Genomic DNA, 16,009 nt, shown 5'->3' with positions numbered 1-16,009 from the left:
ATAAGAAAACCTATAGTATTTATAGGGTATAGTACTACCTTAGATTTTAGGCATTCACTGGGGGTTGTGGAATGTATCCCCTGCAGATAAGGGATTACTACTATATACATGACTTTTCAAAATCCACAAAAAAAGATTAACATGGATTATCCATAGAGCTGGAGAAATTGCATCAATTCTTTGTAATGAATGTGCTTCAGCTGGCATTACTACAATATGCAGATTATGACATTTCTGCATTACTACATAGAGTTTTGAAGGCTTGCCTATAAATATAATAAAACAAATATATTTCCAAGTTCCATCACTTACTAGCTGGATGACCTAATCACTGAATCCCTCAGAGCGTTAGTTTCTTTATGAAGTGGGTCTGATACCATCTACCTTCCTGGATCATTGTGATACTAGAAGTAACACAAAGAAAGTACTAAGATAAACTGTACAGTAAGCCCTCACTGAACATCATGAATAGGTTCTGCAACTTAAGTGAAATGCTGTGTAACAACACCAATTTTACCATAAACAAGAGTTAAGTTCCTATGTCATCTCATCAACTTTATAATGAAATGACATTGAATGAAACTACATTATTCAAGGACCTGTTGTACTGGATAAAATGTAGTTATTATGGAACTTCCCCCTCATTTAATTTCCAAGAACACTTATTCTTCTACAAAAACACAATTTTATTAACAGTGATTAGCATTCTAAGCTAGGCCATAAAAGTCTATCCAGCCCCATAATTTGGCACATTTGTAGCTATCTTCTTTACTGGGTTTTTTTCTTCCAGAAATCTTAAACATATTCATTGTTTTAGAGATTAAATAGGTTTTGAAAGTGACCTAGGAAATGAATCACCCATTCATTACATAGTTCTATTGGAAAGGTATCATACAAAGGTCCCACCATTTAACTTAAAAACCAATCTATATCAGTAAATCTGAGTCTGCCCTGATTGTTCTGGAGTGCTCTTTTCGAAAATAAAATTGGAAGGTATTGGCGGGGGGGAGGGGAAGGAGAAGGAAAAACAAAAAAACTCAATCTATATGTTTTCATCAATATAATGCTATGTATTTCCTAAATGTTCCACCAGAGGGACCTCTTAACTTTTCATGAATCAAAACAAGCTTTCAATCTCAAAAATGAAGAATAAAATGCTCAAGAAATTGAGGAGTTAGAAAAAGAGTGATTGAATTATTTAAATTAACTGTTACATTTATTTAAATCTCCTCTGAGGGAAAAAGTGAGAAAAATAAAAACAATGAATAGAATCAAATTCAAGAAAATAAAATTTTACTGAGGCTTACTTATTCACTCATTTTACTCCATTAAACATTTACTAATACTGTGCTTATAATGCACTATAGGTTGGGAGAAAATTAACTTATACCTATTGTAGTTCTACACATTCTTTGGTTTATTTACTCCTGAATCAATGCAATAACTTAATTGTGTGGCTGGTGAAACCACAGGACAAGTACATGCATATGAAAAACTGAAAATGAGATTCCAAAAAGAAAAGGTTAACACACACATACATCTAAACATAAAAGGGTATTGCCATTTCTACATAATTTCACTTAACTACTTAAGAAATCAAACCAATTAATCCAAAATGTTTTGCAAATATATACATAAGAAATTCTACTGAATCTAAATAAATAAATAAACCTAAATAGAAACATAAAACAATTCCAGGGAAAAGATGAAAATCTTTGAAGACTGAAGTTCATTAACATCAATTTTTTTCTTAAAATTCAATACAAGCATTTCTAACTCAATTCATGCATGGGTGCTTTCAGTAATTCCTTTGCTGCCCATCTTGAGTTGAACTAATCCCTTGTTCCTGCTGCTGCCTGGCTTAGACTCCAACTTGTCACAACCCTGGTTCTAGGTTCCCTCTTTTTTAACACATCTATTGCTGGCCCATAGCTTCAATCTAAAGATTGGGAGAGGGGAAAGAGGAGAGGTTAATCATTCTTCTACATAAACCCCTTCCCTTTTCCTCAGCTCCAGCTTAACTACTGGATCAAGCACTATCCTGTCCCCAAGCCCTGGGTCCCATCCCTTCAGTCCTTCAAATATAGTATTCAGTAGATTTTAAGAGTTACTGAAATATATATTAATTCTGTTGCAGGAATTTACTACCAACACATATGCTATTACTGAAAAGATGTAACTGGAAAAAAAGAGAAAGCAGGAAGGAAGCAATGGCTGGGATATTTTTCCTACTGCTATAAGTAAAAAACACTTCCAAATACCTCATAAGATACCACTTGCTTGCATTGGATTTTCACATGCTATATGCCCTCTTCCTGGAATACTTTACTCTATGTCCCCTTTAGCCTACTCAATTAATTCCTTTTTTGCCCCCTGCCCCAAAATCCATCTTGCCATTCTTCTTCCATCTCCTAAGACATGAGACTCCATAATGATAACCCCTTCTTATTTAAGATCTTTTTGGATACTGATTCTTTAGCTATCCAATCTATTAGTTATTATGCTACCAACAAATTTGTCTGTCATCTAGATCAAAACTGAAAATGAAGACAAGAAGAAAGCTGAGACAAAATCTGTACCTTGTTTGAAACCTCTCCAGGCAACACGTATTTACTTAATAGAGAAAGAAAAAAAAAAAAAAAAAGGGAAGCTACTATAATCATCAGGCACTGAGCTAAGTACTTTAATACACTCAAGTGTATTAAATAAACTATGACAGGTATTAATGAGTCCCACTTTATCACTGAGAAACAGGTACAAAAAAGTGAGGGGACTTTACCAAGACACACAGCTTCTATGTGATATCTGTTACCTATCTACACGTAAGTCATTAAATAAATTAAAATGTTTTGGCAAGCATATTAAGAGAGACTGTCAACAAACCTTGATGGAAGCCTTAGAACTACATATACTACATTGTAAATTTTTTAAAAGTGGGGATGACATCAGCAAGATGACAGAATAGGATGCCCCAGACCCTCCTTCCCCCAGGAGACAGAAATTCAACAATATACAATTCAGTTCCCTTTCTAATAAATCCAAACACGAGTTAAGAGGCTCCTGCATCCAAACAGACCCCAACAGAAACTAGCTGCATGGAAGCCAGGTAGAAAATTTACAGCATTCACTCACCAGAGCCCATTCTCCTGGCACAGCATGGTGCAATCGGGAGAAAATTCCCAACTCCTTCATTCTCCTTGAGGACAGAAAGAGAAGACGGGACCATATATCTAATGTTCAGGATTTGCAGGGAGCTACCAGAGGGACAGGTTTCAGTCTTGTCTGAATCTAGGCATTGCCAGGTAAGGGCACCAAGCTGGGGGCCACCAAGAACAAAGGCAATTGAACTAGCCCACGCTCACTCACCACTGTCCCTCTCCAGGACTCAGTATATAATAAGTGGAAGAAAACCCCAAACTCATGGCTCCTTCCTGAGCAGGGAAAGAGTTGGAGCATGTGTCCAATGTTCCAGTTTCTCAGGGAGCTGCCCAAGGGACTAGTATTTGTAGCACCTGTCTCAGAGCACTGACAAGACCTGACACAGTCGAGATGCGTAGAGACTGCTAAGAATAAAAAAAACTGAACAGCTTACTGCCTCTCCAGAGGACCTGCACTACAGCAGACGGACACCAGAGGGAGCAAAAAATTACAAGCTCCACAAGATGCATCCACAAAAAAGATTTGAGATGACCCCCAGAATCCCTGAATTCATTGTTGGAGGTTTTCCCCTGCATAAAGACTGGGATATGTGACTGTTTTCAAATGCATACATCGCAACCCAAAGCAGCAAGGCACACAAAGGAAAGAAGGAAATATGGCCTGACTAAAGGTACAAAATAAATCTCCAGAAGATGACCCTAAAGACATTGATTACGAATTAAAAAGAGGATCTAAGAGATATCTTCACCTCCGCGTTCACTGTGGTATTATTCACAATAGCCAAGAAGTGGAAACATAAATGTCCATTAACAGATCAATGGGATAATTACTACATGGTACACATACATACGCACAACATGGAGTAGTATTCAGCCTTAAAAACAAAATTCTGTCATGTTATAATATGGATGAACCTTGAGTACATTATGCTAAGTGAAGTTAGCCAGTCATGAAAAGATAAATACAGCGTAATTCCATTTATATGAGGTATAAACCGCAGTCAAACTTACAGAGGTACAAAGTGAAATGGTGGTGGCCAGGAGGAAGAGGGGAAATGAATAGCTGCTATGCAATGGGGATAGAGAGTCCATCAGCCAAAATGAAAAGTTCTAGAGATCTTACGTACAATGATGTGCATATAGTTAACAATACTGTTCTGTGCACTTAAAAATTGTTAATAGGGTAGATCTCATTATATTTTTTTTACCACATAAAGGCAAAAATGAAGTTTATATGACATGACTTGTTTGTAATGAACCATGCTAGCTTCTAGGGATCAGCATTTCCATTTATAAGTACTCACATCCTTATGGAATTATATTTACAGAATTATATTTATAGAATTGAAGCTCACCAGTATGATTTTCATAATCCACTTTCTTTTTGGAAATTAGAATGACACCTGTCCACCTTAATCCTTCCTTTCATCTAGGATTTCTTAAATATTACTTACAGTGGTTTACAAAGTTCATCTGCAAGTTATCTTAGTATCCCAAAATGAAATCATTCTGGGGCAGATTTGAAATAAGTGACAATGGTTAGATGCATACTTGCTTTTTTACATGTTATGTACCAATCTCAATTTCTCTCTTACCACTGTTGTTGGTTTCCTTTCCAAATTCATGTGCATTCTCTCGAAGAGAATGTTCCAAAGCAAACTAAAACAAAAAAATGTTAAATAATTCTGCTTTTTCTATCTGCTCACATTATACCAAACAGCAGGCCCAAGCTTTAACAGTGCAATTAATCCAACACATGGTAATTTTGATATAAGTTGTAATGATTTATATACACTTTAAGAACATAGCTATCAAAATTATAATTTCACTGCTTACTTTTAAATATGCAGCTGCATCTTGAACAGAAAGTGTTCTCTGACTAGAACTGCCACATTCATGATCTCCTGGAAAGATTAGCATATTATTAATTTTGAATCATTACTGTGTTCAACAGAAGAAAACAAATATTAATTAAAATATTTTATAAATTATAATTATAGCTATATTATTATTAGTAGAGAAGTATGAACATTATATTTTCTAGGAAAAACTGAAGTAATATAAATAAACAATTATCTTTACATAAACCATAACTTTTAAAACACATTTCAGTCTATATAAGAGTATGCCTTCCTCTTATGCTCCCAACTAAAATGTTATCCAAGGTAGGAACCATGTCACAATAATGCCTATCCATAGATCCTGGCACACAGAAGGCCCTCCAAAGACATATTATTTTCCAAGGGGGAAAATTCATTGTGCTAACATACATATCTATCACTAAAATTAATCATTCAAACGTTCAAATAAGTTTTAAAACATCTTCAGAATGTAACTAAGCCAATCTTTAGCAAGCAGTGTACACATCTTAAAAATTATATGAACAGGGACCGTAGATAGAAGTTTCTAGCTATGATCTAGTTTCTACAGAAAATTATGTTTTCCTTTTCTTTGTAACTATTTATAAGAGACTCCAAAACCTTTTCTTTCAGGCTATCTGTGGTATCAGGAATCAATTATCCTCCTGTTAAACTTCAAATGTAAGTTTTTCCTGCCCTGTTTCTTTCAAATGAATTTTTTTTTTAAGTTAACATAAAGTACAATAAAGTCAAGTCCTTGGCAAATGTTTCTATCACTAAAGAAACCATGTTCCTATTTCTAGTTTTGTTCAAGTGGCCAGATTTTAGTGGTTGCAGTTGTAAAAAGAAAAGAAATGCCTCTTAGATAAACATGTAAGTCTTCAAACTTTATAATGCATCCTCAGAGATTCAGATGCCATAGATCTATAGCAAAGGTCAACGAACTAAGTCCACAGACCAAAATCTGGCCTACTTTTGGTTTTTATAAATGAAATTTTATTGGAACACAGCCACACTCATTCATTTATATATCCTCTATGGCTGCTTTCATGCTATATTGGCAGAATCGAGTAGTTGCAACAAAGACCGTCTAGCCCACAAAGCCTAAAATATGTACTATCTGGACCTTTCACAGAAAAAAGTTTGCCTACCCCTGCTCTAAGAAGAAGGAATCTTTATCTTTAAAAGCATTTCAGACTATGCTGATCTAGCACACTTCGCAAAACAATGCTGTAGAAGCTTATGATAGCGACGTCAGGAATACTGGCTAAAGTATACTTAACTTTTTTCTCGGTGCTACAGCATATCAAATAGATGTTATTAGCTTGCAGTGTATAAATATGAGTTTATCAGTCAATGCAAAGAAGGCTTTGTGATATGCACAGAATTATGAGCCTAAAAAACTGACCAGGATTAAGGATCCAACTGAAAAAACAAAGACTGATGAGAGGATGGGGAATTGTCAGGATCCTAAATGCCTCCAATTCAAATCAGGGAAGTTCCACATTTATCTACTAGGCTTCTAACAAACGATTTGATTTCTACAAAAGGATCTGCTACATCAAAAGTTTGAACAACTACATATTCCTTTTATTGTAACAGTTTATAAGAAGAAAATCCAAAGCCTCTTCCTTTGGATTTCGTGTAATTAGAATAAAGAAGTTAAAAGGTAATATACTTTTAAGATCCCATTACAGTTCATAGATGCTAAACTTGATACCAATTCATCTATCTTATTATTCTAATTGCAAATATGTTAATACCTGAGAGCTCTCAAGACTTAACTAAGAGCAGAATATAGGGAAAATGCAATGAATCAGGAGAAAAAAAATTCTAAAATATATTTACTTTGGGACATCTATAAAACCACTAAAGGAAAACCTGCATTTTTATATTTAATCTAGGATTTTAGTTAACTCAGTGCTTACCCAATTCAACTGATACTTAAGCTTTCAGAATGTTATTAATGCAAAAAAGAAATTTGACTTTTAAATTATATAGTATATACACATACATTTCATCTAATACATGTGGTAAGCAGAAAAAAAATACCTCAATTAAATATATCTCCAAAAATAAAATCTCATCCTGTGTAAGTAATAAAAACTTCTAAAGGGAAATACTTCACAAACAGAACACTGAACGTGGGAAAAACTATTTCTACTGCTAGAGCATGCAAAATTTTCAAAACATTTTTAGAAACTATGATTGTTAAAATAATTACCTGCAAGCTGTGCCAATCGATCATGAAGCTTGTATAAAGTGTTCATCATAAGATTTTTTTCACTTTCCTAAAATTAAAAAGAAATTATTATAAAATATCTAACTCAAAGAGATACACATATTCCAAATAATAATCTTACTCAAAAAAATAAAACATAAGTAAAATTAAAATCATAAAAGCTACATAATCTAAAGGACATATTCATATTTAAACAATGGCTACCATATTTTAATGAACCTAAAGTTAAAAACCTAAATTATCACTTTAAATATTTTACTTTTGGATAATATATTCCTTTTAACTTAACATGCCAAAATATTATCAACATGTAATCAATATAAAAATTCATGTTTTACATTTTTTTAAACTTATTGTATTTTCACATTACCATTTAGTTCCTTTATATCCCCCTCCCCCCAGCAATCACCACACTGTTGTCCATGAGTCTTTTTGTCTTTTCATTCAATCCCTTCACCCCCTAATCTCCATCCCCCACTAACCTCCTTCCCCCTAACCTACTATCTTGCTTGTCAGTTCAGTTTGTCCATTAAATTGCACATATAAGTAAAATTACATAGTATTTGTCTTTCTCTGACTGGCTTATTCTACTTAGCATAATGTTCTCAAGGTCCATCCATACTGCTGCAAAGGGGAAAATTTTCTTCTTTTTATGGCCGAGGACATTCCATTGTGTAAATGTCCCACAGTTGTTTTATCCACTCGTCTACTGATGGACACTCAAGCTGCTTCCATTACTTGGGAACTGTAAATAATGCTGCAATGAACATAGGGGTGCTTATGTTCTTTCAAATTAGTGTTTTGGGTTCCTTCGGATATATGCCCACAAATGGGATCACTGGGTCAAAAGGCAGATCCATTCTTAATTTTTTGAGACATCTCCATACTGCTTTCCAGCTACAACAATCTGCATTCCCACCAACAGTGCAAGAGGGTTCTCCTTTCTCTACATCCTCACCAGCACTAGTTGTTTGTTGATTTATTGACGATAGCATATGAGATGATATCTCATTGGTGGTTTTAATTTGCATTTCTCTAATGGTTAGTGATGTTAAGCATCTTTTCATATGTCTATTCGACATCTGTATGTCCTCTTCAGAGAAGTGTCTATTCAGGTCCTTTGCCCATTTTTTTAATTGAGATGTTTGTTTTTTGGTGTTGAGTTCAGTAAGTTCTTTCTAAGTTTTGTATATTAACCCCTAATCAGATGTATTGGCAAATATGCTCTCCCCTTCTGTGGGCTATTTTTTATTTTGTTATTTCCTCTGCTGTGCAAAAACTTTTTAGTTTGACGAGGATGATCAGGAAATTAGCACTAAGGTTAGTACTAAAAAAGGTCTCATACACAACCAATTACTCCAACCATCAAAGCAATGCTCCTATATCCCACCCCCACCCCCTGCCCCATAGAACTGCATGCTTATGTGTATATTGTTCTTATGACACTGTTTTCTTCCAGGTTGCCTTCATGTTTTTTTTAATCTGACTCAATCGCACAATAAGAGAATGAGTGTCAATTCTCATTGATTAACCCTCAACCTCTTCTAGGCTCCCAAAGTGGCTCTGTATAAACTTATGAACCATTAAAGTAAAACAAACATTTTATGAGTATCTACTAAGAGTTAAGACTGTTCTCAGCAAAGCGAGACCCAGTGCACAAGGTAGTTCCTGTTCTCAAGGGCAAAAAACATAAGGTTTATAGTACAGTTGCCAACAAAATATAATGTAAATACATTATATTTTAGAAGAGGAAGGGAAGATCTATTTATGGAAGAGAGGATATTTGAATTGAGCTTCAGAGGAAGAATAGAATTGACTAGCATTCCAAGCAGAAGAAACAGCATGAGCAAAGGCATGAAGGCATAAAAACATTGCTGTATGTCTTACATAACCAGTAGCCTACTTTGACTCAGCAACCTACTGGAAAAGCAGTTTGGAATGAACTGCTAGAGAGCTCTAGATACCAAGACAAAGAGGTTGACTTCACTCTGAAAGTTTAGCAGAAGCAAAGTAAAACAGACTCATGCATCAGGACTATTACTCTAACCATGTAAAAGAAAACCAGAGAATAGGCTATTGTAATGTCTATGTACCCGGCCAACTGGTCTAAAGCAACAAGACCCCCAATTTAAGAGCAATCACAATTGAGAGAGGCCAATATAAACAATGGGGAAGGGTCGGGTAGGACAGGGGGTAATAATAGCTTATCACACTATTTGAAATAAATTCATGATTCATGAGTGGGCTGTGTTTTTATTATTTCCTTTCCTCCTGAAGTGTCTAACAAAAAAGGATTACTGGGATGAATATGACCAAGAGCAAATTTAGATAAGATATAAAAAGCTGGGAAAGTACGTATATGCCCATGAACATGCAATCTCATCCATTTATTTTCATGCTATGTGTTCAGAGACAGAAGAAAAGTTTGTTCACTACAAGTGGCATGCTTTTGTCAATGCAGCTTTAACAAATGACATTCTTTAGCAAAAACGTATCAAAGGCTCCATAATCATACCATCAGAGTCCTTGGTTTTATGTGCAAAGGTTGACAAAGTGATATTCCTTCAGCTGACAACTTGCCATCCCATCCCTTTGCTCCCCTCTCCCCCAGCTTCATCTCAACCAGACTCTGAATCAAGCCAGTCCTTATCTTTGTATTAGCTTAAAAATCCAAACTGCAAAAAATCAGACATCAAAACTATGCACTTGTGATACATTAAACCACAAAAATCACTTTTAATAAATATGTTCATTATAATTGGATGAGAAGGACCTCCAATGATAGTGTAGTTTGTGGACTTGTTACATAAAACCAAGGTAAATCTGATCAGGCTGAGATTAAAGTTGCTGAAAGTTCTGTAGTTTATTTCCTCCCTTATCTGGAAAAGTGACTGATTTCCTTTTTGTTTTATATATCCTGATCAAACCTATCCCCACTCCCCTCTCTAAAATAAAACTAAACCCAAAAATCTGATACTTGCCCTCTCCTCTGTGATTACATCTTTAATGATGTAATCATACTTCATCTTTTGATTCACAGATATTCCCAACTGGACTAGCCAAGTAGAATAATAAAACCTAATCAGATGTAACTGGATCTCATACTGGATAATATACATACTGTTACATTCTCATACAAAGAATTTAAGCACTCAAAAAGCTCAACTATAATATTTTTCAAGAATTATTTTTTCCAATGACAACTTATTCAAAATAAACATCTTTATATAACAAGAATCTCAAGTGTCATCCAAATGATCAACTAAGTTATGACCTAAAACACTGTTATTAATGTGAACAAATCAATTTTGAGAAGGAGAAAGGTTTTGGTTCAGTCATATTTAGCACGAGTATGCTAAACTAAAAGTAAATAAAATACTAAATCTACTTTCTTTATAAAAAACTTATACTGGCTTAGAGTTTCATTATAGTCTTCTTCCATTCTGTTTTTCAGATTGTGTCTAATATTCAGCTTGAAATGTATCTAACTAGTAGCTTCCTTAATATTCCTGAAAACAAGTTAAAAATCTACCAATAAGTCAATATTTAAGGTAAGCTTTCACGCAACCTTTCATTAAACAAAAATAATTTTATAATTTCAGATAGCTACCTTCTAATTATTCGGTAAGGTCCAGATTTTCTTAGAGTAACACATACTCTCTAAAGCAAAGTTCTTATTCTTGGGAAGAAAAAAATGAACTGAAAAAAAAGTCTACCAAATTTTCTCATATATTGCCACCTTTAAATACTCTCCTCTTCTATCCTCAGCTAATTTTCTCCTCAAAAATATTTTCAACTGTTTGTATCATGCATCTGATTAGATCATAATAATGGATTTTAAACACTCAGCATGATGCCTGCCACAGAATAAGTACATATAGAAGTGAACTACCATCACCTTCATTATAATTACTATTATTTAGAAGTTCAGAACTTCAGTTTCCCTAGTGGGGAAATTATACAGAAGAAAATAAAGTCTTACATAATATTTCCCGTGTTCAGTGAATACACTTTACAAATTTAAATTACAATGCCAGTAGCAGTGTTTTAACAGATAAAAGTCAGTTCTTTAAAAAAACAAATCACAATAGAACACTATTAAAAATAGTTATTATAAAGTCGCACTCTAACAATCTAATCTAAAGCAATATTCTGTGGATCTCATTATACATTGTTACTTATCACAACAAATAATGTGTTCTATACAGTTGTATATTGCTATCAGTTCCTACAAATAAAAAAATTAAGAACGAATTGTGTAAGATAGCTCAAATTTTTGAAGTGCCTACAACAATGGTAAGCAAAAAGTATTTTCATGTGAGTAAAATTTAGGTTAAAATTAACATTATAGATCCTTCAAAAAGAAAAAGAATCATAAAAATGCAGCCTAAGGGATATGTTTCTTTCTAAATCCTTTGTCTTTCTGCTGGTTGAACAGGCATACCAATGAGTAAAACATCCAAAAAGAGAAAGGATGAGGTCAAAAAGCACAAAAACTACTAGGGTATCCAACAACTTATGAAAACACCCATACTTGCAAAGGGAAGGCCAGGTCCCCAGGCGACATACCACTGTCATTTTACTAGACAGTAGTTTTTACCTCAACATGATAAATGGTTCAGCACTTGGGAGAAAAATCTGTAGGATTTAATTATACTATAGTTATGGAATACTCAAGAAAATGCATTGCTTCAGCCTAAAAGAACCTTTTTAAAATTACTATTTTTAGTTGATAGTCACCCTAATACTTTTATCATATAAAATATGAAACAAAGTACCAGTATTATGATCTTTTACTTACTTGTATTTTTCCAAATGTTTCATCAAAGGGGTTTTTTACTATCAAGGAAAAAAAAGAGAGAGAACTATTAGCATCATTTGAAAATGAGAATTAGAATCCCCCTAAAAAAGTCCTCTGAAATGCCAGCAAGTACTTTGCTAAAACTAAACATAAAGATGCAAATAAAACAAACTGATGATAATAACAGTTGGGGAAGTACTGTTTTAGACTTCTATACTTATAATTCTCACTTTGAATTTGTGGTACTCTCTTTAGTAATTGATTTAGGGTGCTATGATGTCAGAGCTGCTGGGTTCAAGTCCCAGTTCCATTACTTACTAGCAACATAACCTTGAACTAATATCTACTTCACCACTCTACGTTATAGTTTCCTCTTCTATAAAGGAAGGATGTAACAATGGCACCTACCTTATACTGTTGTTGTAAGGATTAAATGAGATAAGTCATAAAAAATTCTTGGCATAGCCTCAAACACTTATACATGTTATCAATTATTGTTATTCTTAGTGACTGTATCATTTGTTTCCACCTTAACTTAGTTTCCCTTTCAAAAAAATTCTAAAAGCAGTTACTATTTGTGGAGTCTACAACATGCTTTAAAAATGAATAATTCATGCCCTGGCTGGTGTGGCTGAGTGAACTGAGCACCAGCCTGCGGACTTAAAGGTTTCTGGTTTGATTCCCAGTCAGGGCACATGCCTGGGTTTCAGGTCATCCCTCACACATGTTTCTCTCCCTCTTCTTCTCCCTCACCCCTCTTTAAAAAATAAATAAATAAAACATATTTTAAAAATGAGTGATTCATTTAGAACTCTGACTTCTAATAACTAAAGAAAACCTTCCTAATCCTTGCTAATATCTAGAGAAGTGTGGCAAGAAACAAAAATACAGATCAAAGTTGCTAAGAATTAAGTCCCAGTATTAAATTACTTTGGATTTCCAATATATATTATAAGGAAAGGATTTACCACTTTCTATCCTATACACAACCCCTTCTCCTCCGCCCCGCCAAAAGATACGAACAAGTTTATGGTTGAATTATGAAGCATCTCTCATATGACTATTATTTAGAATCTCATCATGTATTTTTAAATCACATGTGAAAATACTCAAAGCGGTGATACCTGGATCTCTGTAATCCAGGTTACAACTAAAACTGCATCTACAAAGTACTTCACACTCACCAGGTTTCCTTTCTGAGGTGCTTTTCTATTTTTATTTGAGAAAACAGGAAGTCCCATAGGAACCAGGAACTGCCTGATTCTAAGAAAGTTCATGTATGAGACCAGTTTAACAAGGTACAATAAAAAAAGCAAGGAAAAAAAATGTATCCTGCTATCATCTAAAGGGATTTTGCTAATGGATATTTACTTTTCTATAGAGCAACAGGGTTTTAATGCTGTGAAAGAAAAATTTTTGAAGAAAGATCAAAAGTACTCAATAGGGGAATAGAAAGCATAATATAACTTAAAGATTAAATAAAGTGTTAAGAACTGGAAGAGGCTTGGACTAAAAAGACACTTTTAATAACATTAATTTTTATTAATGTAAAATTTGAACAATTTAAAATAAGGCTATATTTAGTTAAATATACTGCCAAAAGATGCCCTGTCAATCCAGTTAAAATAAAAATCTGGTTAAAACTGGTTAAATAATATTAAAAAACAGATCTTTTATGTGCTCTTTACAAGAATAGTTCTAAAATATATTAACACATGCAATTCTAAAAGAGGTTTTAATGTCTATGAAAAAAAAGCCATGATAGCATTATTTTTGACTATATACAAAAGGATTTTTTTAGCCAGATTGTTAAATGGAAAACTAGCTCTTCATGTATCACTATGAAAGTATCGCTGTGGATTGTAGATGTTCTCTCACTAGACTGCTCTACTGTTGAGTTTCTCTTTGACAGGCCATGTGTATTGTATGTCTAGCGCTAAGCATAGTGCTTGGAAAGTGCTGACTGTGTTACCTAATTAAATCCATCCTTCTTTATTCTATTCTGTGTGTTAACACTGAAGGTAAAGTGTTAAATTCTGCAGGAAGTTGGAGAAGGCTATGTTCCGGGCAACTGGAAAGGGAGAGGGGGGATAAGATAACAAAGAGAAAGCCAAAGAGCAGAACAATAATTCTGTTGAAAAACATTAACGCTGTCCTTTTTATCTTTCTAGATTTCTGCCTCTTGTCTAATGGGCTAAAATACCCTAGAGTGTAACATATCTAAAAAGACAACAATATACTTTCCATCCTACACATCTTCCGTTAAAAAAAATTTCCCCCCCAATTTCCTATGACAACTGTCGCCTATTAAATTAACAAATAGGCCTATAGAATTCTACAGAATTATAGAAGTAAAATGTAGCCCTGAGGTTAAGTTTTAGAAAGGAAATTCCATCTAAAAACAGCAATTCTAACAAACCAAAAGCCCTCGTTTCTAAAAGAAGCCTCTTTATACATCTAATTTTTCTTCTGCCAAATCATTTTAAACTAAAAGTACATCAGTATCTTTTATCTCAACCAAATTACCTACACTTTTTACTGGGAACACCACATGTTGTTAACCCTAATGAAATATTCCTTCCTCCCCTGTTTATTAGGCAACAGTAGAGGAGAAAGCCTCTTTCTACACCAAAACTTCATTTATTCTACTTCATTTATTAGCCTCTTTTCTAGGGGTGGGCCTAAGAATAAATTACAGTTCTTATTCTTTACCCTAAGACAATGATAACGCCAATTTCAAACTTGACTCTTTCACCCCCAAAAGGTACAATCTTTAAGTGTTTGTAGACGTGTTACTGTCCTCTTTTATGCTCTACATCAGCAACATTACAGCTTTCCTCAAATTTTCCCCGTTGGCCACTTCTCCTTCAATTTTCTTATTCAGATTATTTCAAACCTCAAATATACCAAATTTTTCTTTGTAAATGTCCGTAATATTTTGACTTTTCTTTCATTTAAACCATCCTAATGACTGTAAAAGCCATTTATATTATATATATTATAATATTAATTATATTGCTTAACTCCTCAAAATTGTCCAATGATCTCCCATCACATTTTGCTTCAAGAAATTAATTCTAATCTTGTAATACTTCCCTACTGACTTATAAGATGTGTTGACTCTTCTTCTCCAAACCTCTTTTTTTCTCTTACATCAATTCCAAAAATGTTCTAGTTTTACTGATTCTTTTTGTCAAATGTAAACTTTTTAAAAAATTCTCTTAGACTAAGATTAAACTTATCAACCATTATTAATTCCCAGATAAAAAGGGGGAAATGAAGTGTATCAACCCATAAATGTATTCACAAAATCTATGAATGTTGACCAAATAAATCATTCTCCTCAGAAAAGCTCCATTTTGGTCACTTGTTGGCAGTAAATGGAAGAAAAGTCTGTGGTGACCGAAGTTATTTTATAACTCAAAAAGAAAAATAAACATTTAACAAATAATTTATAAAGTACTTTTGCACTAGGAACCAGAAATATGGCAGTAACTAAAATAAAAAAGATACCTACCCTCAAGAGGCTTATGTTCTAGAGGGGTTAGAAAAAGATGATGAACAAATTTATTTTTAAAAATGTATAGCATCTCAAGTGCTTCTAGAGCTTTAAAGAATGGTGCCTGACATGTGAGGGAGGGAAGCAATGTTAAATAAGATGGCCAAAGACCTACTATAAAGACTGCATCTGAACAGAAACCCAAGGGAGCAAAAGGAACAAGCCATGGACAGAGAATGTGATGCATGACGTTAAGTGCTTCCTTAATGTAATTGTAGTTTTCACAGCTGGGCTTCAAAAAGATGTGGTTCGAATCTATGTGCGACTCCAAAACTTACATTATTTTCATTATAGAAAACAACTACAGAAAAAAAAGTGTTTGGTTTAAGGAAAGCATTCTTTTCTAGAACCTTCAGATTTGGAATCATGGAACTTTAATCTCCTTTTGAT

The 16,009-nt window shown here is 33.9% G+C and overlaps 1 protein-coding gene across 1 annotated transcript in view; it reads right to left on the bottom strand.

Moving 5' to 3' along the window:
- Nucleotides 1-16,009, bottom strand: part of LEMD3 (LEM domain containing 3) — a 56,482-nt gene that overhangs the window by 14,539 nt on the left and 25,934 nt on the right. Inside the window, exons 2-4 of the mRNA XM_054580053.1 lie at nt 12,061-12,098; nt 7,242-7,308; nt 4,995-5,062 (exon numbers count right to left, since the gene is read on the bottom strand). Coding sequence (XP_054436028.1) covers nt 4,995-5,062; nt 7,242-7,308; nt 12,061-12,098 — 173 coding nt within the window. The remainder of the gene's footprint in view (nt 1-4,994; nt 5,063-7,241; nt 7,309-12,060; nt 12,099-16,009) is intronic.

The sequence above is a fragment of the Pteronotus mesoamericanus genome, unplaced genomic scaffold (assembly GCF_021234165.1).
Source record: "Pteronotus mesoamericanus isolate MK-2021 breed Mesoamerican mustached bat unplaced genomic scaffold, CSHL_Meso_final contig_56, whole genome shotgun sequence".
In the NCBI taxonomy this organism is placed as follows: Eukaryota; Metazoa; Chordata; class Mammalia; order Chiroptera; family Mormoopidae; genus Pteronotus; species Pteronotus mesoamericanus.
The sequence above is the reverse complement of the archived record's forward strand: the minus strand, read 5'-3'. Positions and strand labels throughout refer to the sequence as shown.